The 26,983-nt window shown below is 43.2% G+C and overlaps 1 protein-coding gene across 2 annotated transcripts in view; it reads right to left on the bottom strand.

Moving 5' to 3' along the window:
* The window catches only part of BCAP29 (B cell receptor associated protein 29), a 110,425-nt gene that overhangs the window by 66,955 nt on the left and 16,487 nt on the right, over window positions 1-26,983 (bottom strand). For both annotated transcript variants that reach the window (XM_077472444.1, XM_077472445.1), the window contains exon 3: window positions 12,497-12,597. In XM_077472444.1, the coding sequence (XP_077328570.1) occupies window positions 12,497-12,597 (101 nt within the window). The remainder of the gene's footprint in view (window positions 1-12,496; window positions 12,598-26,983) is intronic.

Genomic DNA, 26,983 nt, shown 5'->3' with positions numbered 1-26,983 from the left:
TTATATCACAGTTCATTCTCTAAATATTTGAGTTTATTTACATACATATAAACATTCAATACTGTTTCACTTTGAATTTTATGACATTTATTCATATTCTTTATCTATGCATTAAAAAGGTTATTCTGCACTAGTGCACAATTACATGTATTATTATCACCTTTACACTAATATATTTATATACACACATTTATACACGCCTATATACATATATACATTTTTATTTTTATTTTCACATTTTGTTATTTTCACCTCTATATGTATATATAAATATTTTTTACATATTTATACTTTTCATCAAATCACGTTTTAACACACAGACATGTTCACCTTTTTTTCCTTTCCCAGTTATTTTCACCAACCAACAACTGGGTGTGGAATGCATGTGTGGAGAATCTATGATGATAGCCTTATCAGCTGTCATGGTTTTACCTCTGATTTCACTGTGGTGTGCTTATACATGAACAGTATATATTTGTTTGTCATTCAGAACATAAGCTAGATATGAGTAAGCGCTGTTTGTAGCGTGAAACGCGTTAGCTATTTTATTCAAAAATCCTATTTTGTTCCCTTTTTGCTGTGACGTTTTGTTCAATGAAGTTTTGCACTTGCATTTTGAAGAAATAAAGGCATCTAATTTTTACACAATCCGGAGTGCGGCTATCCAGAGTTTCGTTCTGTTTCTACACATTTGGCTTATGCAATCAGCTTGCACCTGGAACCCCATTTGGAGAGCTAGCAGCCTGTCAGTGGTTTTGATTTGGAGCGGTGAAATCTTTGTTTGTTTTACGTGGCGTAGTTGGGCGTATCTGAAATACATCCAGCCAGGTAGTGCATGGGAAAGGGTCAGCTGGTGGAGCGATAGCAAGGTACCCGATGGCATGATGTCCCCCAAGGTTTTAATACCAAAACGCGCCCATACCTGCGGGTCCGGGATCGACCTAAAATGCGGCAGGTTAGGATTACCCCATAAGGGCTGGGCCACGCTCCAAACTTTAATCGTCGCCTTCGTCGGCCCAGGGAGAGTAACATACGCCTTCACCCCCCTCTAGACCAAATTTTGTAAATCCTGCAGGGAGCCCAGAAGAGCTGCCTCAAGGCACACCGCTGCGTTAGATCTCCGCGCCGCAAACCACCAAGAGACGATGACCAGCATAGCGGCCCAATAGTAGATTCGCAGATTGGGAAGAGCGAGACCTCCCAAACTCACTGATGATTGCAGCGTGGATTTGGCCAACCGGGGAGCAGAGCCGTTCCAAAGGAGACAATACATTTGTCCGCCTCCTGAAAAAAGGATCCCCGAATCCAGCCCGGGCAGTTCCTGAATATATAGTTGAATTTGGGAAGGATCATCATGTTTAGGATATTTATGCGTCCCACCAAATTCAACGGGAGCCCAGACCATGACTGACATCTCTCTTTCATTAGGCGGAGAAGGGGGAAGCACATTTAGGGTGTAATATTTACTAGGATCCCTAGTCACCGTCACCCCAAGGTACTTAAATTCGGTGGCCCATTGTAGCAGCATAGTACCAGGTGGTGGGGGCGTCTAAGCATCCAAGGGAAAAAGGATTGATTTTGACCAATTTATGCAGATACCCGAGAAGGAACCAAATTGATTAAAAAGTGTGAGTGCAGCCAATAGGGATGGGCCTGTGTCATTCAAGTAAAGCAGGGCATCGTCGGCGTAGAGGGAGATTTTTTCTTCCAGGGCACCCAACCTTAGGAAGACAATCCGCCTCCCCGAGCCCATCAAGGAGAGCCTTGAACTTAGGAGCCACCAGGTCAGCATGTTGCGAGTAAAACTCGGTGGGCAATCCGTCTGCGCTCGGAGTCTTGCCACTTTGAAGACTACCGATCGCCAACTGGACCTCCTCCAATGATATATCACTGTCTAACAGCTCCCTATCTTCATCAGACAGTTCAGGAAAGGGAATTCCAGCTAAGTAATCCCGCAACCCATTCACAGAGTAGTGGGACCTAGTGGCATATACATCTTGGAAAAATTCATAAAATCTATTGTTGATGTCTTCAGGGGAGGTGAGTAACCGGCCACGGACATCCCGAATACTGGAAATGTGTGTAGAGGCCGACTGGTTCTTTGCCAGCCATGCCAGCAACCTCCCATTTTTATTCCCATATTCGAAAAGTCTCTGCTTAGAGTACAGCATGGACTGCTGGGTCTGTGTTAAATTAAGAAGGGACAACTCCCTAAGCACCTCTTGCCATCTCCTACAGGTGATATCATCCAGAGCCCGGACGTACTCCGCCTCACACCTCCCACACTCCTCCTCCAATGTCTTGAGAGACCTAGATGTCTCTCTACGTAGTAAAGATATATTAGAGATATAATGTCCCCTCATCACTGCTTTAAATGCGTCCCAGACAGTAGTGTCCTCTGCAGACTCATCATTTAGGTTCCAGAAATTGCAGATGGCCTCTGTCATTCGTTCCTGTATGCTCACATCGGTAGCCCAAAACCTGGACAGACGCCACAGTTTCAAACTGGGAGGTTTTGCCAAGGAAATAGTAAGAAGAATCGGGGTATGGTCCGAGATCCTGTGAGGCAAGTGCCTCACCGCCCTTGACCAGCCCAGGGCCCCAGGAGAGGCATAGGCCAGGTCAATGCGGGACAGCGCTCGGTGCGAGGCAGAGTGACATGTGTACTCTTGCTCATATGGGTGGTAATGGCGCCATACATCTACCAGCACAAAAGTATCCGCCCAAGTTTGTAGTTCAGTATTGGATTTAGACGTAGGGTGGAGTCTGTCCAGGTCCTGCGCGGGCACCAGATCAAAATCCCCAAGTACAAATACCTCTTGTGCATTAAATCCCATAACCGTTTGCATTATATCATATAGTAACTGCACATTGGCTGGAGGTGGGAGGTATAACCCTACCAACACTATGCCCCTTTCATGTAAAGAGACGTGCAGAATCACAAATCTGCCGCCAGGGTCCGTCCAAACAGCCAAAATCTGTATCGGGAGAGACCTGTGGATCAGAATGCTAATACCCCTTGCATAGGTAGAATAGGTAGCGTGATAATGGGCACCTACCCATGCTCTCCTGATACCGAGTATTCGCGAGCTAATAAAATGTGTCTCTTGAAGAATGCATATATGGGGGCTATACTTTTTCAAAAATTGAAATACCAAGGACCTCTTAGTAGCCGAATTGAGACCCCGAACGTTCCAGGAAATAATGGATATGTTAGCCATCATACACCACACAGATGTAATACAGTTCGATCCACAGGTCCCCCATCCCCCCCTGGTCCCAAGCAGGAGGGCCACAGAATGGCCAAGACATCAGGGCATCATGAGACTTGAAAGCACAGCAGTACTATACCACACATAATATATAACAGAACCCCATCGGACATAAAGCAACTTCAACAACAAAAATAAACAGTTAGAACTCCCCATCCGCAACGGCAGATGTAAACTCCCCCCCTCCCCATACCCCCACCCAAACCCGGGGATGTATCATACCCCCTAAAACCAACATAAGTAACCGCTATAGAGGGTGTGCACTCATAGCAAGAGGTATCGCCCAGTAGGCACTGTAGGGCAATAGAGATGCTGGAAAAGCGTCATAAAATGTCTCCTAGCTTCAGCTAGGGGCGCCAACTTAGTCGCAAAAAGAACTTACAGTAAATGATGTCTAGCAAGGGATCCATTGAGTAGAAACAAATTCCCCCACAGGGGCAGGCAGCGGCATGAGCGGCAAAGAGGCGTACTGGTAATCGTGACCATCCGTGCCCGGGGGTACAGAAAGCGGCAGCCATACAGAGCATACCCTCCCCCAGGGTCACCCTCAGTCATCGTTCTGTACAATCAGAGCATAACTCCGCATGTAGGGGTATAACCAGAGCAGGTTCTTAAACAGCAGACACGAGAGTACACATTCAGCATATAGTACAAGGCACCCTCCGTATACCCCCCCCCCCAGGAAATCCAGGCAGACATCAAACCCTCATCGCCATGCCGCCCGTAGTTACAAAAATAAACGTGGGGATCCGCTGCTTCTCCATTCCTGAGGTCTCTGGGCTTTAGTACGGCGGGAATCAAAGCAGATCCTCCATACCCCCACCGCAGGCAAAAGGGTGAAATAAAAGAGAGAAGGTGGATCCGTAGAAAAACCGGAACACAACGGCATCAGTCAATACAGACCAAAAGAAGACAGGTACTCAACCAGTGCTCTATCGACGTGGAGGCAGGGATTCCAGCCAGGCAGCAGCCTCCCACGGGTTGGTAAAGAACTTGGCGGCTTCTCCATCCTGCACTCTGTTTGGCCGGGAAGAGAATGCTGTATTTAATATTCCGTGCTCGCAACCCCACTTTCACTTGATCAAAGGATCTGCGCATTTTCTGCGTTTCCAGGGAATAATCCGGGAATAACATGACAGTGGTGCTCTGGTAACGCATATCTCCCACCCTTCGAGCAGCACGCAAACCTTCATCCCTGTCCCTTAAGTGCATAAGTCTAAGGATCAGTGTGCGTGGTCTCGCTCCAGGAGGCCCCGGAGCAGGGCGGACACGGTGTGCACACTCCACCGTAAAATACGGGGAGAACTGCGCCTCCGGTAGTAGGTTCCTCAGCAGCTCTTCAACAAAGACTGTAGGGCTCTTCCCCTCCACTCCTTCAGGTAAGCCGACGACAGAGATTGTTCCTTCTGTTCCTATTCTCCGCGTCGTCGACCTTGTACTCCGCGTATGGAGAGTGCGGATGGATTCTGCATGTTCGGCTGTAAGGTCTTCCGTCCGCCCCACTCTTTGCTCGGCCTCCGATACTCTCGATCGAAGCTTATCGAGGTCCTGGCGAATGAGACCAACGTCCAACTGAACAGCTTCAATTTTGTTAGTCAGGGCAGCCTGGCACGTAGCGATAGCTGCCATCACCTCCCGGAAACCAATTCCCGTGTCCTCCACCTGCTCTTCCATCTCCGTTTGCGAGGCCATATTGCGCGCTCTCACAGGGGGGACCACCACTTGCGAGGCCGCCACGGGGGCCAGATCTGGAAAATGAAGCCTCCTCCCCCTGTGTCTTGTTCTAGAGGACATCCGGAGCACAGGTGAGTGGTATATTATTAAAAATGCAATAAAACTATCCCCTATTTTGTAGACGCTATCACTTTTGCACAAACCAAACGCCTATGAATACAAATGCATGCCACACTTTTCAGATATTTATTTGTAAAAAATGTTGAAAATCATTTATCATTTTCCTTCCACTTCACAACTATGTGCCACTGTGTTGCTCCTGTGAAGGTAGCTGCAACTGACACATAGGGGGTGATTTACTAAAACTGTTGCACACAGAATCTGGTGCAGCTGTGCACAGTAACATTGTCAAAGCTTAAAACAGAACTCCGGGCAAATTTTTTTTTCCATGTCCTTGTTGTTGATCTCCTACCTTCACCAAATTTGGCATCCATGTTCTTCTGAGCTCTGTATTTCCTCTGTAATAGGCTGCTGAACTTGCTGAAAAAACGTTATTGCCTGGTGACTTCCTGTTTGAAAGACCACTGGCTTCTATCCCTCTCCTAAGCTCGGCCAGCGGTCTGACACTCCCAGTTGTAGTCCTCTGAAAGCGAGCAGGGAGGAAGCAGACATGTTGTCGGAGGAAGGGGTCTCACAGCCCCCGGTCTGTGCCACCCATGGAGGAGGTGTCCTCCTCCTCTCTCCTCCCCCTCTGCGTCTGCTAGTCACAGCCCCTCCACTCCATCCCGCTGCACCGCCCCCCCTGAATGCTATCTCCGTGCAGAGTCAGGATTATTATCAGTAATTACTTGTATGACACAGCGGAGATCTCCCACTGTGTCCGGTATTGTTATATGAGAACAATGATCGCTGATGTCCACCTCCCACCTGTATATAGTAGCAGTGCGATGTCAATCAGAACAACAGCGGGAGGCGGGGCATCAGTAATCAGTGCTCTGATATGCAATACCGGACACCGCCGGTCATCCCCACTGGGTCATACAAGTGATTTTTGATAATAAACCCCTCTCTGTGCTGGTGGTCCCTGACAAGCAGCACTGGTGGTCCCTGACATTTGGCACTGGTGGTCCCTTACATGGTGGTCCTTGACAAGCAGCACTGGTGGTCTCTGACATGATGGTCCCTGACATGGTAGTTTCTGACATGCGGCACTGGTGGTCCCTGATATGGTAGTCCCTGACAAGCGGCACTGGTGGTCCCTGACAAGCGGCACTGTACCATGTCCACAGTCTCTGATCAGCTCCTGTACCATGCCGCGGTCTCTGACCAGCTCCTGTACCATGTCCGCAGTCTCTGACCAGCTCCTGTACCATGTCCGCAGTCTCTGACCATCTCCTGTACCATGTCCGCAGTCTCTGACCATCTCCTGTACCATGTCCGCAGTCTCTGACCATCTCCTGTACCATGTCCGCAGTCTCTGACCATCTCCTGTACCATGTCCCCAGTCTCTGACCAGCTCCTGTACCATGTCCGCAGTCTCTGACCAGCTCCTGTACCATGTCCGCAGTCTCTGACCATCTCCTGTACCATGTCCGCAGTCTCTGACCATCTCCTGTACCATGTCCGCAGTCTCTGACCATCTCCTGTACCATGTCCCCAGTCTCTGACCAGCTCCTGTACCATGTCCGCAGTCTCTGACCATCTCCTGTACCATGTCCGCAGTCTCTGACCATCTCCTGTACCATGTCCGCAGTCTCTGACCATCTCCTGTACCATGTCCGCAGTCTCTGACCATCTCCTGTACCATGTCCGCAGTCTCTGACCATCTCCTGTACCATGTCCGCAGTCTCTGACCATCTCCTGTACCATGTCCGCAGTCTCTGACCATCTCCTGTACCATGTCCGCAGTCTCTGACCATCTCCTGTACCATGTCCGCAGTCTCTGACCATCTCCTGTACCATGTCCGCAGTCTCTGACCAGCTCCTGTACCATGTCCGCAGTCTCTGACCATCTCCTGTACCATGTCCGCAGTCTCTGACCATCTCCTGTACCATGTCCGCAGTCTCTGACCAGCTCCTGTACCATGTCCGCAGTCTCTGACCATCTCCTGTACCATGTCTGCAGTCTCTGACCATCTCTTGTACCCTGTCCCCAGTCTCTGACTATCTCCTGTACCATGTCTCCAGTCTTTGACCACCTCCTGTATAAAAATATATTTTTTTTAAATACGCTTCGGTATCGGTTTGGGTTTTCGGCCTAGTGTATTTTCCATTTTAGGTATCGGTTTTGGCACCAAAAAACTCATTCGGTGCACCCCTAAAATGTATCAATTTAAATGTATTTATTAAATGCATTCAATTAATTATATTAATATGCACCTATATTAACCCATTCCCGCCGGGCATACGTAAATGCGCATACTCGGCTATTGAGGGTTATACCGGGATGATGCCCACAGCTGCAGACATCATCCTGGTACCGTTGTTTAGAGCGGGCGATCGCCTTTCCAAGGATTAACAACTGATGCGGCTAAAAGCCGCTCGGTTGTTATCCCAGAGGGGCGAGATGGGAAGTCCCCCCGCCCGCCGCTCTTCTCTGGCCTCCCGGTGGCACCGGAGAGCCGATCAACGATCCAGCTCTTCTGGCGGCTAGTGACAGAGTGGAACAAAGCCAGAAGACGGCTTTGTTCCAGTCTTCTTGATGTAAACACGGAAGCAACGCCACAACGTCACTTCCGGTTTACTCGGCTGCCAATGGCCCCGGACTTTAAAAAATATACAGTATTCTGATACACCGTTTTCGGTGATCTGAATACTTTGAAGTGCAAAGGAGGGATTGGAAGTCTTATAGACCCCCCATCCCTCCATAAAGAGTACCTGTCACCACCTATTACTGTCACAAGGGATGTTTACATTCCTTGTGACAGCAATAAAAGTGATAATTTTTTTTTTTTTTAAATACAATCTAATAATATAAAAAGAAATAAGAAATAATTTTTTTTCAAACCGCACCCGTCACCACGAGCTGACGTCAGTGCAGCAAAGAAAACGCATACGGAAGCTGCGCCCGCATATGTACGGTGTTCAAATCACACATGTGAGGTATCGCCGCGATCGTCAGAGCAAGTGCAATAATTCTAGAACTAGACCTCCTCTGTACCTTTAACCTGGTAAGCGTAAAAAATATTTAAAGCGTCGCCTATGGAGATTTTTAAGTACCAAAGTTTGTCGCCATTCCACGAGTGCATGCAATTATAAAGCGTGACATGTTTGGTATTTATTTACTCGGTGTAACATCATCTTTCACATTATACAAAAAAATTGGGATAACTATAGTGTTTTATTTATTTTTAATTCATGAAAGTGTCCCTTTCCCCAAAAATTGCGTTTAAAACACCGCTGAACAAATACCGTGTGACATAAAATATTGCAACAATCACCATTTTATTCTCTAGATTCTCTATATGTATGGCTTGCTGGCTGCAGAATGAGGGGGTGTGATTCATGTTGAAGTGGGCAAGTTCACATTTACATGTATAAGCCCAGTGTACCTCCCATCTCAAAGATTCATGGGAAATGTAGTCTGATTACAGTTAGAGAGAGAGAAGAGGATATGATGCAATCACGGTTCTAAGAGATCCTCCCTGCCAAAAAGGATGATGCATTTTTTGAATCACAAAGCTGACTTCCTGAAAATTAAATCAGACATATCTCTTATGGTGCTTTCACACTAAGGCGTTGGCAAATCAGCGCTATTTTTAGCGGTGCTTTACCGACGTTTTAGCGGCGTTATCTGGCAGTTACTGGGGTGCTTTTAACCCCTGCTAGCGCCCGAAAAAGGGTTAAAACCACCTGCAAAGGGGGGCTGCCCCATTGATTTCAATGGTCAGGGGGGCTTTAGGAGCAGTGTATACACCGTTTCTACAGTGCTGTAAAGATATTGCTTGCAGGACTTTTTATTTTACAGTCCTGCAAGTGCAACGCTCCAGTGTGAAAGGACTTGGGAGAGGAGAGGCTCTTCACAGGTGCTATGCAGGCGCTATTTTTAGTGCCGTCTCAGTGTGAAAGCACTCTTAAACTGTAAGAAATTTCACAAATGTAATAACTGTTTAGTGTTCTGTGTGGGGGGTGTACTAATGGGGGATTTTTTTGAAAATCCTGGAGTTCTGCTTTAAAGTGATTCTAAAGTCTCGATTAAAAAAAACAACAACATGTTATACTTACCTCCTCTGTGTAGTGGTTTTACACAGAGCAGCCCAGATCTCCTCTTCTATGCTCTTGGCTACTCCCTCCTATCGAGTGCCCCCACAGCAAGCAGCTTGCAATAGGAGCACCTGAGCCGAGTCACAGCTCCGTGTGTCCATTCAGACACGTAGCTCCAACTCAGTCTGGCCCCCTCTCTCCTCTGATTGGCTAACTGACTTTGATTGACAGCTGCAGGAGCCAATGGTGCCACTGCACCACTCTCAGGAGGAGAGTCCCAGATGGCTAAGACACTCGTGGACATCTTTGGACAGAGATGGGGCTCAGGTAAGTAATTAGGGGGTGCTGGCGAGGCTGCTACACACACAAGGCTTTTTATCTTAATGCATAGAATGCATTTAGATAAAACACCTTCTGCCTTTACAAACCACTTTAAAAAATAAGTTCACCTTTAGAACATGTTACATGTTCCACCCGTTTTTTAGGAAGGAACATGGAACATGTTCCAGCATCTGCACCTTCTCCCCTGGACCCCCTCTGACAGAGGGCAGGGGGATCTTTTCACCACACTCGCTGTGACAATTTCAAAACAGTGTGGCTGTACCAGGTTCCTCCCACATGGCCACAGTATTCATTCGGTTTCCTGGGAAGAAATAGACTACAAGTAGAGGTGCGCCGAATAGAAATATTGGTGTCGAAACAAAAAACGCAGGATGCACTTGTCCGAAAACCGAAACCAAACAAAGTTTTTAAATATATATATATATATATACACACACACACACACACACACACACACACACACATTTTAAATATAATTGCATTTTATTCAACTTTTTAATTAATATCATGAATTTAAATGAATATGAATTTATTGGCGACCATTATCGGCACCTTTAAGCAAGAAAAGTTAAAGAAAAATGCATCCCTTTAAATTCTATGTATGTCTTCACACTGGTCCGTGGGGGTGTTAAAAATCCTTTAACGCAGGGCTCGACAAAACCCGGGCGCCAGGTCACATTTGCGACTAGAATTAGCGACCTGGCACCTGGGGCAGCACAGCTGGGGGTATCCTGTCTCCATGGACTCCCCCGGCGTGATCGCGTCGGGCCGCGCCGCCAGGCGGCCGGTAATTGAGCCCCCGCCTTTGAGGCCTTCTGTGATCCTATGGTTCCGTCTGGAATATGGCGCCCTCTTGTGGTGGCCGTTGGAATTACAACCAACAATGCTAATGGAGCTTGCCCTGCCTGCCTTCCCTTTACTTAGAACCCCTAAACATTTTATAATATATATATATTATACTTTTTTTTTTCTAACACCCTAGAGACTAAAATGGTGGTCGTTGCAATAATGTCTGTCACACCGTATTTGCACAGCGGACTTACAAGCGCACTTTTTTGGGGGAAAAATAATTTATTTAATAAAAAAAAATAAAACAGTAAAGTTAGCCCAATTTTTTTTTATATTGTGAAAGATAATGTTACGCCGAGTAAATCGATACCAAACATGTCATGCTTCAAAATTGCGCCTGCTCATGGAATGGCGACAAACTTTTACCCTTTAAAACAGGGATATGCAATTAGCGGACCTCCAGCTGTTGCAAAACTACAAGTCCCATCATGCCTCTGCCTCTGGGTATCATGCCTGTGGCTGTCAGAGTCTTGCTATGCCTCATGGGACTTGTAGTTCTGCAACAGCTGGAGGTCCGCTAATTGCATATCACTGCTTTAAAATCTCCATAGGCGAAGTTTAAAAAATTCTACAGGTTGCACGTTTTGAGTTACAGAGAAGGTCTAGGGCTAGAATTATTGCTCTTACTCTACCGATCGCAGCGATACCTTACATGTGTGGTTTGAACATCACTTTCATATATGCGTTCGCTTCTGCACGCAAGCTTGGCGGGACAGGGCGCGTTTAAATTTTTATTTTTTTTTCTTATTTTAACTTTTATTTTTATTTTTTTCATTTATTTTTATTTTTTTTTAAAGTGTGTGTCACTTTTATTCCTATTACAAGGAATGTAAAAATCCCTTGTAATAGAAAAAAGCACGACAGGTCCTCTTATATATGAGATCTGGGGTCAGAGAGACCTCACATCTCATATTTACACTAAAACGCAATTTAAAAAAAAATTGTCATTTGAAAAAAAATAAAACAAATAAAATGTCCCTCTAAGAGCTATGGGCAATGACTTGGAGACAGGTGGGGGGCTGGGGGCCATCTTCCCCTCACTCGTCTCCATGTCAGGCCAGGGACAGGTCCAGATCGCCGTTACGGACCTGGCTCCTAACTTTTTTAGCTGGCTCCTAGATTCCAAACAAAATTTGTCAACCCCTGCTTTAACGGGTGATGCAATTTGTAGGATGGCAGAATCATACATTACTGAAAGAGATTTCATTACATGAGGTATCTAAACATGTGATAATTATTTGCTGAAAAAGAACGATCAATCCTGGCAGACGATCCAGTAAAATTTAATTTAACAAAGCATTTTACTTGTTGTTTCCTGGAAAATAATTTTTTAGTTAAGGATTGTGTTCAACCATGAGACCTATAATCAATTGCTCATTTACTGTTATGTGTATGACCAGAATAAGGTAAAAGTGTGCATCAGAGAAATTTAAACACAACTTATTTCATCCAAATCAATCCAATTTTTTTACTGGGGATATTTTCATTAATAAATACTTAGCCATTCTTACCGTAAAAAAAAAAAAAATACTTTGGTTTACTATTCATCCTTTTTTTATTTTTTTTCACTGCTCACCCGCATATTTTATTCACTAGATCAAGCAAAGCCATAGCTCCCAACTGTTCCTCATTTTGAGTGACTGTCCCACTTTTGTAAACAAATCCCCCTGTCCCTCATGCACCCTCAGTTGTCTCTTTTTCATCTGATGTGTACATCTCTATACAAAATTTACTATTTTACTACGATAAGTGTTATGTTGCAATAAACTTTTTGTCTAACCTCTATGTAACTGAATTTTGTTATTTTTAAAAGCCAATATAATAGTAAAATATCTGCATGGCAGGGTTTAGACAATCATTTTCTGCATATTAGATCTTTGTGGTTTGTGTAACTGCTAGCTGGGACTTGTCCTTTGTCTAAATACTGTGTGCTAAATGGTGTCTCTCTTTATCATTTCAGAACATTGGGAGGTATGAATGGAACTGAACTACACTGTAGTATGAATGTCATCATTTTAAGTGGACAATTAGAAATACTGTATGTGTTAAAAACTTGATATATCACATCTCAGGTTTATGATCTCTGAACAAGAAAAAGATACACATTTATATAAAGGAAATTTACATAAAACAAATATAAAATGTTACCCACTTACCAAGAAAAAGAACAATCAACACAACTATGATGGATAAAAATGCTTTGTTCCAGTAAGGAGATATTTTACTCCATAACTGAAATCTGAATATCTTTCTCCATCTGGAACAAAAATACATAATAAACACAGTATGAGCACAATAACAAAAGTAACACATAAGCATGAATTGTAATGAAAAAAGGCACATATTCGAATGGGCTTATTTGAACCAACAAGTATAAGTAGTGAACCACAGGGAGAATTATTCTATTCTCACTAAGATGTTGCCAACATCCCAAAGATTCATTCAATAAGCACCCTAAAAAGGGATACGAGTATACAAGTACCCCCCCCCCCCCCCCCCCCCCGGTACAATGGGCAAGCAGGAAGAAAATCATGTATCATATATCATTTATTTAGAAAAAATATTTTTAAAAAACACAAGTGTAATGACAAACAAAGCAATAGCTTGTACAGTACATTTAAATGAAGAAATGGACAATATGCTCATAATGAATTATTACAAATTCTAGTGAACATTTTCTCCTTTGGCCTGACATGTTTCAGGAAAAATATTAAAATTATAGGGGAAGGTACAAGTACATTCTGAAAGGAAGCAGGAATAGTGGTTTTAACACAACATTTCAAGGCAATGACAACGTTATAGCATGTATTCATGTCCACCATACATACCAACATTGGATTGTAAAGGATTTTTTTTAAAAACAAGAAAAAAGTAGGGTTTCCTCACACTATCAAAGTGAAAAAATATCTAAATATGATGTATCAGTTAGATTGCTGCTAGACCTAAAGTGTGCATCATGCACTTAAATGAGAATAAATAAAAATGGTGATCAGCGCAACCTATATACCATATATTAATCCAGGGGTGGAGTATCCTTGTCTGTAATATATATAAATTCTACCTCATAAATACAGTGCAATAAATCAATATTAATGATTGTGCAAAAAATGATGATAAACCCTTGTGCAAACAGCTGCTGTGCAATACGCTCAATTCTTCTATGCAAGATTAACTACTGTGCAAAATACGCAAAAACAAAATGTCTAACAAATTACCAAGAATTAATAAAGTTACTGCTACTGTGCAAATAGAGCAAACAATTAATATGGTGCCAAATATTGCAAATTATCATCCAGTGCTAAATATCAAATAATAGTTGAGCAAACAATAAAGTGCACAATTTTCATAAAGTGCCAAATATCAAATGATCCTTTGTGTACACCTTTAAATGTGTAAGTGTACAGATTAAGTCCTACTTATATTGGATAATGATACCAATATAAAAATTCATAAGTACACAGTAAATGTGCAAAATAGCGCAAAAAGTGCTGGTGTGCAGCGGTGTAACAAGCAAACTCTTCAGGTGACATCCACTGTGCACTCGTCATGTGCTCCACTCAGTGCTCACTATGCACTTACCTCTAATCCCTTGTACACACGGTCGGAGATTCCGACAATCAAATCCATCGGATTTTGTCCGAAACTGTTGCATACACACGGTTGGACAAAGTTGTCGGAAAATCCGACGCGATTACGTTATTTCGTTACGACGGGACTATGTTCACGCTAGTAGCCAATAGCTTTGGTGTAGGAATTTGATCTGAGCATGCGTGGCACTTTGTCCGATCGGAATTCTCTACACATGATCGGAGTATGCCCGTTTGGAGCATTTTGTCAGAAAATTTTACCAACAAGTTGGAAAACTTGGTCCATTGGATACTCCGACAGAAACAGTCCGATGTAGACCACATACAGTCGGAATATCCGACAAAGCGGTCCGATCGGACACATTCTGTCAGAATCTCCGACCGTGTGTACAAGGGCTAAGTGGGTAAGAAATGGCACTCAGATTTTTCTAATGAAGGGCCCTCCTGAGTGTGGTAACCAGGGATGATAGCCTTAAGAGTGCTGTCTTTCTATAATGGCTCCCAGTTGGTTAGTTCATCCGTTTATCCACGGCAGATGAAAGCAGGGAATAAGCAGGAAGATCCCATAGTGTAGTATATCTCAATTAAATGTATTTATAAAAAAAAATGGCTACTTACAACAATATTAAAAATGGCAGGCAGATCAACAATGTGCAGCGTTACAGGAGCCTCTATGCATCACTTCCAGTTGCTCCGTAATCCGGTCACTTCCCTATGCATTACGTCACTGCTTGTGACTTCATCAGGGGACCCGGATTGGTCTAAGACTTTGTCAATTTAAATACCAAAACAGGAAGTGCTTCGTCGCCCATATTGTTGGAACTTGTCTCCAACATGTGTGCGGCCATTTTGTTGGTTGGTAAACCCTTAATATCAACGTATATAGTTAGGGCTGCAACTAACGATTATTTTCATAATCGATTAGTTGGCCGATTATTGCTTCGATTATTCGGTTAATAACCTTAAACAAAAGTGTAGTGTATAATTTAGTTAATATGTAACATTAAAAAAAAAAAAATTTATTCTTAAATATCTCTATGCAGTGGTAAATATAAATAACCAAAATAAAACACAAATAAAAATATATATGCGCTAATGGCTATCTAGCCCAAAGGGGACAGGAACAATCCTGAGTTGTACTTTACAAATTGCTCCAATAAAAGTGAGCAGTATTCTTAGATTAGTTCCGTTTGCAAAAGATGGTAGATCAATTATTTGTAAGTTCCCCTAGGGTAGAGCCCTTCTTAGCAACTCTCCTAGACACACTGCGGGGTCCGTTCGGTGGATGCGCAGCGTGCGCTCCAACTGCGTTCCAAACACCGTAGGCAACCCGGAAGCGGCATAGTAAGCGTAACTCCGTCGCAGCGTGCGCTCCAACTGCGTTCCAAACACCATAGGCAACCCGGAAGTGGCGTAGTAAGCGTAACTCCGTCGCGGAAGTGGCGTAGTAAGCGTAACTCCGTCGCGGAAGTGGCGTAGTAAGCGTAACTCCGTCGCGGAAGTGGCGTAGTAAGCGGAACTCCGTCGCGGAAGTGGCGTAGTAAGCGGAACTCCGTCGCGGAAGTGGCGTAGTAAGCGGAACTCCGTCGCGGAAGTGGCGTAGTAAGCGGAACTCCGTCGCGGAAGTGGCGTAGTAAGCGTAACTCCGTCGCGGAAGTGGCGTAGTAAGCATAACTCCGTCCACTTCCGCGACGGAGTTACGCTTACTACGCCACTTCCGGGTTGCCTACGGTGTTTGGAACGCAGTTGGAGTGCACGCTGCGATGGAGTTACGCTTACTACGCCACTTCTGGGTTGCCTACGGTGTTTGGAACGCAGTTGGAGCGCACGCTGCACATCCACCGAACGGACCCCGCAGTGTGTCTAGGAGAGTCGCTAAGAAGGGCTCTACCCTAGGGGAACTTGCAAATAATTTATCTACCATCTTTTGCAAACTGAACTAATCTAAGAATACTGATCACTTTTATTGGAGCAATTTGTAAAGTACAACTCAGGATTGTTCCTGTCCCCTTTGGGCTAGATAGCCATTAGCGCATATATATTTTTTATTTGTGTTTTTGTATTTTTATTATTTTATTTATTTTTATATACATTTTTTGTGGAAATAAACGTTTTTTAAATATATTATTAGCATCTCCAAATAATTTTTTTATATACATATTACACTATGGAGATTATAATTTTTTTCCTATGAGGGCAATATGGAATTTTCTGCTGAATACGAATGAACATACAGCATATGGACCAAGGAGCTGGATTTCCTCAAAGCTGATTTAAAGGCGAAGTACCCCTGTAGGGGTGTATTCCTCTGGTGAGTGGGGTACCTTGTGGGGAGCACAAAAGTCACTTTGAAGAATTCACAACAAGCACTAAAGTCACTGTATGAACATCTACTGCTGGATTTGCACAATAGAAGATTTTTTTGACAGTGGACACTATAGACATTTTTGGGGTTTTTTTTGTTTTTTTTTTTTGTTTTTTTCTTCCTTTTTTTTTTCTCCTGTTCTGTTTTTTTGCTTTTTCTTTTTTATTATTAACCCCTTTTTTGTTTTTTGTTTGGGTTTTTTACTCTTAATTTTTTAATTTGGTATTTGATTTTTTATTTTTATATTTATTGTTATTGTGATTTATTTCTTAGTTGGTCATTTTTTAGGAATATACACTATCTTTGTTTGTGATATATGTTTACAGTAATTTGCACTTTAGAATTTTAATTTGATTTTAATTGCTTTACTGGTTTCAAATTGCACTTTGTACACTTTTTTCTTATTTATATATTTGCACTTTTAGACTTGTTTACAAATTTAGCTGAGGTGTTGTCAGATAAGTCACATTATTAATTCTCATGCGACTTTAAGGGTAAAGTCGCATCGAGTATCACAGTCGTCATTTAGATATTATTTCTTTCACAGAATTTCTATATATATTTTTTGGTGAATTATAATTCCTTTGAACACGGATGTAAGATACACATATATTACAATAGATAAGGTCACACTTTTGTCTAAATCACAAGGGGTCAATCTATGCGACTTCAGTTGTGAACAGCAGAGATTATTATTTCATGTAATTTTTATAGAACTAGAGGTAGTGGTTTTGAATTTATTGTATTGCATCTCTTTTGAGAAGGAGACATTATCTCCTTAGGCTGGTAACTGGACTTCTAGGATTATTATTTGAAAGACAGGATAGGTCATAGAATAAGTTGATGTATTATTGGACTTGTTGGCATTATTAGGGTTTCCCACCAAAATACACTCTCTTTTTGGGATTTTGGAATTATGTTATGTTAGTTTTTTAAATAAGAGGTAGCGCCATATACCCCAGTTTTTTAGATTTTATTTACTGCTGTGGGAACCCCTTGTGGGGACTTCCTTTGTTTTTGGGGGGCTGCAACCTAAAAAATATATATATATATATATATATATATATATATATATATATATATATATATATATATATATATATATATATATATATATATATATATATATATATATATATATTCAGTTTTTTTCTGGTTCTGTCTATCCTATACCTAGAACACATTGGCATGGTTTCTTTAATATTTATATATGTGGAATTGCACCCCAAAATATATTCTGCTGCTTCTCCTGAGTACGGGGATACCACATATGTGGGACTTTTTGGGAGTCTAGCCGCGTACGGGACCCCGAAAGCCAATCACTGCCTTCAGGATTTCTAAGGGTGCAAATTTTTGATTTCACTCCTCACTACCTATCACAGTTTCGAAGACCATAAAATGCTAAAATAGCACAAAACCCCCCCCAAATGACCCCATTTTGGAAAGTAGACACCCCAAGCTATTTACTGAGAGGCATGTTGAGTCCATGAAATATTTTATATTTTGCCACAAGTTGCAGGAATATTATAATTTTTTTTTTTTTTGCACAAAGTTGTCACTAAATGATATATTGCTCACAACTGCTATGGGCAGAAATGAAATTACACCCCAAAATAAATTCTGCTGCTTCTCCCGAGTACAGGGATAACACATGTGGGGGACTTTTTGGGAGCCTAGCCACGTACAGTACCCCGAAAACCAAGCACCGCCTTCAAGATTTAAATATAAAACGCTACCAAAAATAACTGTTAGCGATCGCAGGGATCAGGTCTGACTCTGCGAACGCTGCAGTTATGTGTTTAGTGTTTTTTAAGTGACAGTGATCGATTGATACTGCACTTGGGTGGGCTGGGCGGAGGGGCAAAACACAGGTGCTAGCAGGTATCTGGGCTGATCCCGCTAACAATGCGTTTTATTGGAACCCTAAACTGCTGGGGACGCTAGTATAGATCTGATCAGATATTATACCACTACGGGAGGTGTATGCTTTGCGCGTGGGTGTTAGCGGTACTGGCACTAACCTAGCGCTGCCTGGGGCGACGCAGACCCTGACCCTAAAACCTAATTGATATCACCCGTCGGGTGATCAGGGGGTTAAACCTTTATTGGGTAATAAATGGTGGGTGCCCTGATGCTATAAAAAGCAAACTAACTAACCAGAGTCACCCATAACACTTATACGGTGATCACTGGTGAAAGGGTTAACTAGGGGTAATCAGGGGGTTAAAATCTTTATTAGGTAGTATATGGGGGTCCCTGACGCTATATAAAAACCTGACGGGGAACCTAACTGGCTAACCAGCGTCACCAGTGGCACTTATACGGTGATCGCTGGTGAAAGGGTTAACTCTAGGGGCAATCAGGGGGTTAAAATCTTTATTAGGTAGTATATGGGGGTACCTAACGCTATAAAAACCTGGCGGTGAACCTAAAAAAATAACTAGCTACCTAGCGGCACCAGTGACACTAATGCAGCGATCAGAAAAACGATTGCTTAGTGACACTGGCAAAAGGGGGTGAAAGGGTTACCTGGGGGCAATCAGAGGCTTAAAACCTTTATTATTAGGTAGTATATGGGGGTCCCGGACGCTATATAAAAACCTGAGGGGGAACCTAAATAACTAACTGGCTATCCAGCATCACCAGCATTATACGGTGATTGCTGGTGAAAGGGTTAACTCTAGGGGCAATCAGGGGGTTAAAACCTTTATTGGGTAATATATGGGGGTACCTAATGCTATAAAAACCTGACGGTGAACATAAAAAATAACTAGCTACCTAGCGGCATTAGTGACACTAATGCAGCGATCAGAAAAACGATCGCTTAGTGACACTGGCAAAAGGGGGTGAAAGGGTTAACTCTAGGGGCAATCTGGGGGTTAAACCTTTATTGGGGGGTAGGGGGCTACCCTGGACCTAACACTAACTGCCCTGACAGTTTTTACTTTTACAGTGCGCCATCAGTGAAGCTTTTTTGAGTATATGTATTTATATATACTTTTTATTATAATAAGATATTTGATTACCCCTCAGGGTTTCTTTTTTGGCTGCACCTAGGAGAGGCTGCTTCGTGGGGACCTTTGTGAGGGCTGCTCCGAGCCTAGACGGGGTTCATCACCTTTTTGATGGACAGACAGCAGCAAACTCATCCTTTTATAGAACCTTGTACTTGTGCCTTCTCCTATAATGCCTCTGAGGAAGGGATATTTTTCCTAAAACATGTCAGGCCAAAGTAGAAAATCTATGTTCACTATAATTCATTACGAGCATATTGTCTGTTTCTTCATAAATGTACTGTACAAACTATTGCTATGTTTGTCATTACACGTGTTTTTTTTAAATATTTTTTCTAAATAAATGATATTTTATGATATATGATTTTCTTCCTGCTTGCCCATAAAGTCCCATTGTACCTGGGGGTACTTGTATCCCTTTTTAGGGTGCTTATTGAATGAATTACCTGAGCCAACACACACCCTTTAACACACACACAAATCTCAATGCTACCATAATGTAGAATAGATTTAGAATACAAAACAATAAATGAAGTGTGACCTCTACAGGACATGTTTAGCCAATACACCTGATGCGCTGGGGATAAAAAAATAATAATAATAATGTAGAGAAAACAAAGAACATACCTTTTTAAATTGGTATAAATACTTGTAAATGCGAAAACTAGTCAGTCTACCTTAAATCCCTTGAAATCAATATAAATGTAAATTATCCATTAAAGCGGGAGTCCACCGGGACTCCGCGTTTTTTTTTTTTTTTTTAAAAGCCAGCAGCTACAAATACTGCAGCTGCTGACTTTTAAATAGTGACACTTACCTGTCCAGCCTGCCCGCGATGTCGGCACCCTAAGCCGATCGCTCGCTCGGCTGCCGGGTCCCGCCGCCATCTTGGGTATGGGAATCAGGAAATGGAGCCTTTCGGCTTCATTTCCCGGTTCCCTACTGCGCATGCGCGAGCCGCGCGGCGCAATCCGGACGGTCCCCGCTGCCTCTGGGAGCTGTGTGTTTCCCAGCAGGCAGCGGGGCACTTGCTGAAGGGGGCGGGCGCTTGCGGAACGTACGCCCCGTTCCGCAGAGAGCTAGCCCGGAAGTGGGTGCAGTTACCTGGATTATCCAGGTAACTGCACCCCCCTCCCCCCTGAAAGGTGCCGATTGTGGCGCCGGAGGGGGGGGGGGATTCCGATGAGCGGAGGTCCATTTTAGGGTGGACCTCCGCTTTAACTCTTTGCTTCTGTTATCAGATCTATCCCACAGTGAATCTATGCTAAATGACATAGATTAGGCAAATTGTAAACATTTAACAATACAACCTATTATATCTATTAATTAACCTGTATTTGATTTTAAAGTGACAGTTCACAAAAGAAAATTATTTTCAATTTTAGCAAATGATGGAAAGTTAAAGTGATACTCATATTCAGGGTGGAACATGTACAACATGTTCCAGTTCCTGCCTCTTCTTCTCCCGCTCTCCTTATTCCTGTGACAGCAGGCAGGGGATCTTCTCCCTGCACCCATTGTCAGAATTTAACCACTTCAGCCCCAGAACGTATTTACCCCCTTCCTGACCAGGCTATTTTTTTTGCGATACGGCAGTGCATCCCTTTAACTGACAATTGTTCCAGCTCCTGCCTCTTCTTCTCCTGCTCTACTCGTTCCTGTGACAGCAGGCAGGGGATCTTCTCCCTAGACCCATTATCAGAATTTAACCCCTTCCTGATCGGGCCATTTTTTGCAATACAGCAGTGCATCGTTTTAACAGACAGTTGCGCTTTAACTGACAAAAAAAGAGCGACAATTTTCAACTTGACAATATTTTTTTACTTTTTGCTATAATAAAATATCCCCAATTAAAAAATAAAATAAAACATTTTTTCCTCAGTTTAGGTTGATATGTAATCTTATACATATTTTTGGTAAAAAAATAAATAAAATTGCAATAAGTGTATATTGATTGGTTTGCGCAAAAGTTATAGCGTTTACAAAATAGGGGATAAATTTATGACCTTTATAATTATTATTTATTTATTTTTACTAGTAATGGCGGCAATCTGTGATTTTTATTGGGACTGCAGCATTGTGGAGTACAGACCGAACACTTTTTTGGGACCACTGACATTTATACAGCGATCAGAGCTAAAAATAGCCACAATTACTGTATAAATGTTACTGGCAGGGAAGGGGTTAACTGTGTTCCCTAGGTGTTTTCCAACTGTAGGGGGGGTGGGATTGTCTGGGGGAGGAGACTAATCGCTGTTCCTATATACTAGGAACACACAATCTGTCTCGTCAGAATGTGGATTTGTGTGTTTACACACACACAGATCCTCATTCTGGCTCTGTCAGGAGCAATTGCGTGTGCCCGGTGGACACTTTTTTTTTGCTAAAATTTAAAAAAGATGTTACACTTACCTGCTTTGTTCAACAATATTTCACAGAGCAGTCCCTTACCTTCAATTTGGCAGTACCACACCGGAGCTGACTGTTCTTCCCTCCTTGGCAACCAAGGTGCTAAGGAGGCACCCTTGCATATGCTACCAAGCTGGGCTGTGTGTCCCTGGATAGCGCTGGCAAGCCACATCCTCATTTCCTCCTCCCAGCAGTTTGACTTGACAGCAGCAGGAGCCTATGGCTCCTGCTGTTCTCAGGTTCTCCTTTGAGATCAGGAAGTGAGAGGAGGGGTGCTGCTGCCGAGAAAGCACTGGAGCGGTGACAAGAGTTAGATAACTGTTTAGAGATGGGGATTGTATGGCAAGTACTGGGGAATTTTTAAGCTTAAGAGAATGCATTGAGGTATAACAAAAAAAAAGAAAAATTAGACTTTAGAACCACTATAAACTAACTGACAAATTGGACACTCTATCAGTGATATACCTGTGCTTGGGCCTTAGGTCTGCTATTATGCCGGCACACCATGGGTCTTAAAGTAACGTCCAAAAGTTTCTATTCAAATTGATTACATCACAGAGGAAGAGTGCATTTTGGGGCAAAGTATTGCCCCTTCATCGGGCATCTCATTACATGCCTGACAAAGAGTTCCAGCATAGCCCCGAAACATTGCACTCTTCTGCTGTGATGTCATCACTTTGATCTGTGATGTTACAGTTTCCAGCTGGCTGTTGCTGCAGCACATGTTTATCTCTTAGCACACGTTCCTGGAATGGGTTAAGGGAATATTCATAATTAAGTGCTATTATGCAGTGTTCCTTCACTTGCTGTTTGACCGGGTACCAATTTCATATTCATAAAGGGGTGGCAAGCATCCAAATGTTCTAAATAGAAAGGTAGGGAGTAGGAAATTATGAAAAAAGTTGTCACTGTACACAAAAGTAAGGCTCAGCCCACCACGCTCCACCTGTGACGGATGCGGCATAAGACCCTGGCCACCTTCACCGACTTGCAACACATATGCTGTCACTGATAGGCGACAATGACACTCTCAGCCTCACCCTTAACAGCCTCACAAATATTTTTTAGCTTGTGGGACCATAATCTAAGTGCCAAGCAACTGAGAGCAATCATCCTCCTTAGAGCTGAGGAGCATAAATAAGCATAGCCCTTAAACCGCATAAGCTGCACCCCTATGGATGGACACGTTTTCAGTGGCATGATGAGATGCACTTGATTGTGTACTTTTGTAAGTACAATAAAGAGGAAGTAAACCCTGATGGGTTTTACTTCCTCTTTGTTTCACTGCAAAGGTAAATCATAATGGGCTACTATGCATCGCATAGTAGCCCATTATGTGTCACTTAGCTGAAACCTCCATGAAGTGTCTATCTTTCATGCGTGCGGGAGCCACCAGTCATGGCGTTGTGCCGTTTCTAAAGGTTTCTACAGTGCGCATGTGCCGTTGTCTACGGCGCATGCTCCGTAGACATCGGTGCCTGTCCCTTTTGCAAATATCTCCTAAACCGTGGAGGTTTAGGAGATATTTCGAGCACCTATATGTAAGCCTTAATCTAGGTTTACCTGTAGGTGAAAGTGATTGTAAAGTGTTTACAACCACTTTAATATTGTTTTTATTTAATAAAGTATTATGGTATTGCACTAGGCCGGCGCGCCTTGTTCTTCTGTTTGCATGTCACCACGTTTATGGCCATGTGGGGACCACTCCCTAAAATGCAGTTTTATACAGGTAGCAATATCTTCAAATACCTACAGGTTGCATTCTGGTAACTTCTATATTATTGTCCAGCATAAAATGTCCATTCCAGAGATACTAAATATGACATCCCTCAGACAGGCTTATCACCCAGGAGGTGGTAGACTTTTGCCTTCTGTATACAGTCGCCTAGTCATGTGTAATCTTGATCCGTTCAGTATTCTTTTCCACATTCAAATATATAATCAATATTGATGTAGCTTTACCACCTCTGACTATGAGTTATGTGTAGATTTTGAAACTGAATTGGAGAGCGTGTCTTTTGCAGATTAATCCAGGCCACCCTGCACACCATGATTGAGAGAACTGGAAGGTTTTCACAGTTTTACGATGGGTTAATCCCAATGCTCTCAGAGGAAAGTGATCACCTACTAGATGTTTATTTTTGGCAGACATGGAGCTGCTAAGCAAGCCCTGACATGCTGCAATGCTCTGTACAGATCACTTGTTAAGGCATCAATTATATATCTATGGCTTTAGTAAATCACTGTTTATTAGTTAGCGGAATAGTTTATGCTATTCCAAAGTTCTTTTGAAGCATCCAGGTCCTTAGCAAACTGTTTACATTTCCACAATTCTTACCTAGATGAGAACTTCTCCCCATACCCTGCGCTTGCACAGATATGTCACAGGGCATGGATCCTGAGAGAGCTGTGTGGCACATCTGTGCATGCACCAGTTTCCCTGGACATACACAGGGTTTCCCCCCCGCAAACACTGCTGCCAGGGCAGTCTGAAACCATCCCTGTCTTAGTACATGCATGGGAAATCACCTGGGCATAGAGAGATGTGCTAATGGACTCTGCCAAGACCGGAAGGTCAGGCAGAGCCAGTGGGCACATCTGCACATGTGTCATAATGGTGGACTGAATTTCCACTTTAAACCCCACTCTAGGAAGGTAAAAAATACCCTTGAAGGGGGGCCCCCACCACCACACTGGAAGGGTCAAATGCTTGTTAGGTTTAGGAGTAGAAGAATAAGTTGAAATACCTACAATATCCCTCACTCGAGCAGGTTCCCTCCATCTGTGCTACCGGTCCCCTGCAGCCTCCTCTCTAAGGTGCTGTGGTTGGCGGTCATATCAAGTACAATGCAGGACTGATAGGCTTGCAAATGGCGAGGGCCTATCCACATCCTGCAGCACCAAAGAGAAGAATGCTGTTGGCTGGAGGAGAAAGGAATAAGGTAAGTATTATAGCCTTCTCTTCTACCCCTAGACTTAACAAGCATTTAAAGTGGTTGTAAACCCCCCTGACCTATTTTTACATATACAGTTGTGCTCATAACATACAGTTTACATACCTTGGCAGAATTTATGATATTTTGGCTATTTTTCAGAGAATATGAATAACAAAAAAACTCATGGTTAGTGCTTGGTTGAAGCCATTTATTATCAATCAACTGTGTTTACTCTTTTTAAATCATAATCACAACAGAAACTACCAAAATAACCCTGATCAAAAGTTTACATACCCCAGTTCTTAATACCGTGTATTGCCCCCTTTAACATCAATGACAGCTTGAATTTTTTTGTGATATTTGTGGATGAGGCTCTTTATCTTCTCAGATGGTAAAGCTGCCCATTTCTCTTGGCAAAAAGCCTCCAGTTCCTGTAAATTCTTGGGCTGTCTTGCATGAACTGCACTGGCTCAATGATATTGAGGTCAGGAGACTGAGATGGCCACTCCAGAACCTTCACTTTATTCTGCTGTAGCCAATGACAGGTCGACTTGGTCTTGTGTTTTGGATCATTGTCATGTTGGAATGTCCAAGTACGTCCCATACGCAGCTTCCTGGCTGATGAATGCAAATGTTCCTCCAGTATTTTTGGATAACATACTGCATTCATCTTGTAATCAATTTTGACCAAATTTCCTGTGCCTTTGTAGCTCACACATCCCCAAAACATCAGCGATCCACCTTCGTATTGCACAGTAGAAATGGTGTACCTTTCATCATAGACCTTGTTGACTCCTCTCTAAATGAAGCGTTTATGGTTGTGGCCAAAAAGCTAAATTTTGGTCTTATCACTCCAAATGAATTTGTGCCAAAAGGTTTGAGGCTCGTCTCTGTGCTGCTTGGCGCATTGTAAGTGGTATACTTTGTGGCATTTGCGTAGTAATGGCTTTCTTCTGGCGACTCAACCGTGTAGCCCATCTGTCTTCAAGTGCCTCCTTATTGTGCATCTTGAAACAGCCACACCACATGTATTTCACCTGAAGTTATTTGTGGGTTTTTCTTTGCATTCCAAACTATTTTTCTGGCAGTTTTTGGCTGAAATTTTAGTTGGTCTACCTGACCATGGTTTGGTTTCAACAGAACCCTTAATTTTCCACTTCTTGATTCGAATTTGAACATTGCCGATTGGCATTCTCAATTCCTAGTGTAGCGCCCTGCTCCTGAAGAGCAGACGCTATTATTTTTCTTAAATTTAATTATCTGAAGCTGTAGTTTGGCTCACACTAATTTCTCGAAAGTTCTGGTTTCTGTACCAGTTCAGCTGGGTTGCACCGGTTCCCACTGGCACCACGTCAGTGGGTGTGGAACAGCAGCAGGCTGGGTGTATTGAATACCGCCTCTTGCTCAGAAATGGTTCAGTGGGTGTGGTTTCCCTGCTGTACATTCTGGGAGAGGGTATTTAAGGTCGCGACGCCATTTTTTTGGGTTTGTTTCGTTTTTGCTTTTTGGGGTCCGTGATCCCAACCCCAGGATCCTCCTGGCCTTGGGTCTATGACGCATTGTCCTGATCCTTGGACCTGCTGGCCTGAAGCTTTGCAACTGAGAGTGTAGGCCCAGGAATGTCTTGGGGCCTACTGATCCAGGAGTGGTCCTGTGCTGTCTCGCCTGCGGGAAGAAGCCAAAGAAAGCTGAAGGATCCAGGGGAGGACTTTTCCAGTGGAGGACCGAGCGCAAGGCTGGCGTCTCTGGAGGAGCCTAGAAACTCAGTTTGAGGACGCATCCTGGATCAATATCCTTACAGTATTGGTGGGGTGGCTAAAAGAATCTGGTACTCTATGGTAGTTCTTTCTAAAAATTCTCAAGAATCTCTAAGTTCAATTAACAAGTCTGTGGCGGAGACTTTGTTGTGCATCTACTCTCAAGAACCACTAAGTTCATTAACAAGTCTGTGGCAGAGACTTTGTTTGGCAAATCAATGGCTGCTAGGTCAAGTGAGAGGGGCCTATCCGGTGAATGTTGGATCCAGTCTGTGGAGCTGTTTGTCCTCTGGATCTGATTGATACCTCTAACACATTTACCAGATGCCTGAACTCCCCTTATCCTCTAACCCTCTATTGAAGGACTGTGTCTTTCTTTGATGTTACCCCTAAATAAATCTTCCCACGGACCACGTGTCTGATATATCTTCATTTGGGCTACTTTCCCCAGGACCTCCCCTAAGATGATGAGGCGAGCAGAAGAGGTAACGGTAAGCCCGAATAAAACCAGCAGCTCCTTCGGGGGTTAGTGCTACACTTGGATATCTTTTTATATCCCTTTCCTGTTTTATACA

Source organism: Lithobates pipiens, unplaced genomic scaffold (genome assembly GCF_037356315.1).
Source record: "Lithobates pipiens isolate NorthernLeopardFrog02 unplaced genomic scaffold, aLitPip1_a1.2 Scaffold_8, whole genome shotgun sequence".
Lineage (NCBI taxonomy): Eukaryota > Metazoa > Chordata > Amphibia > Anura > Ranidae > Lithobates > Lithobates pipiens.
The sequence above is the reverse complement of the archived record's forward strand: the minus strand, read 5'-3'. Positions and strand labels throughout refer to the sequence as shown.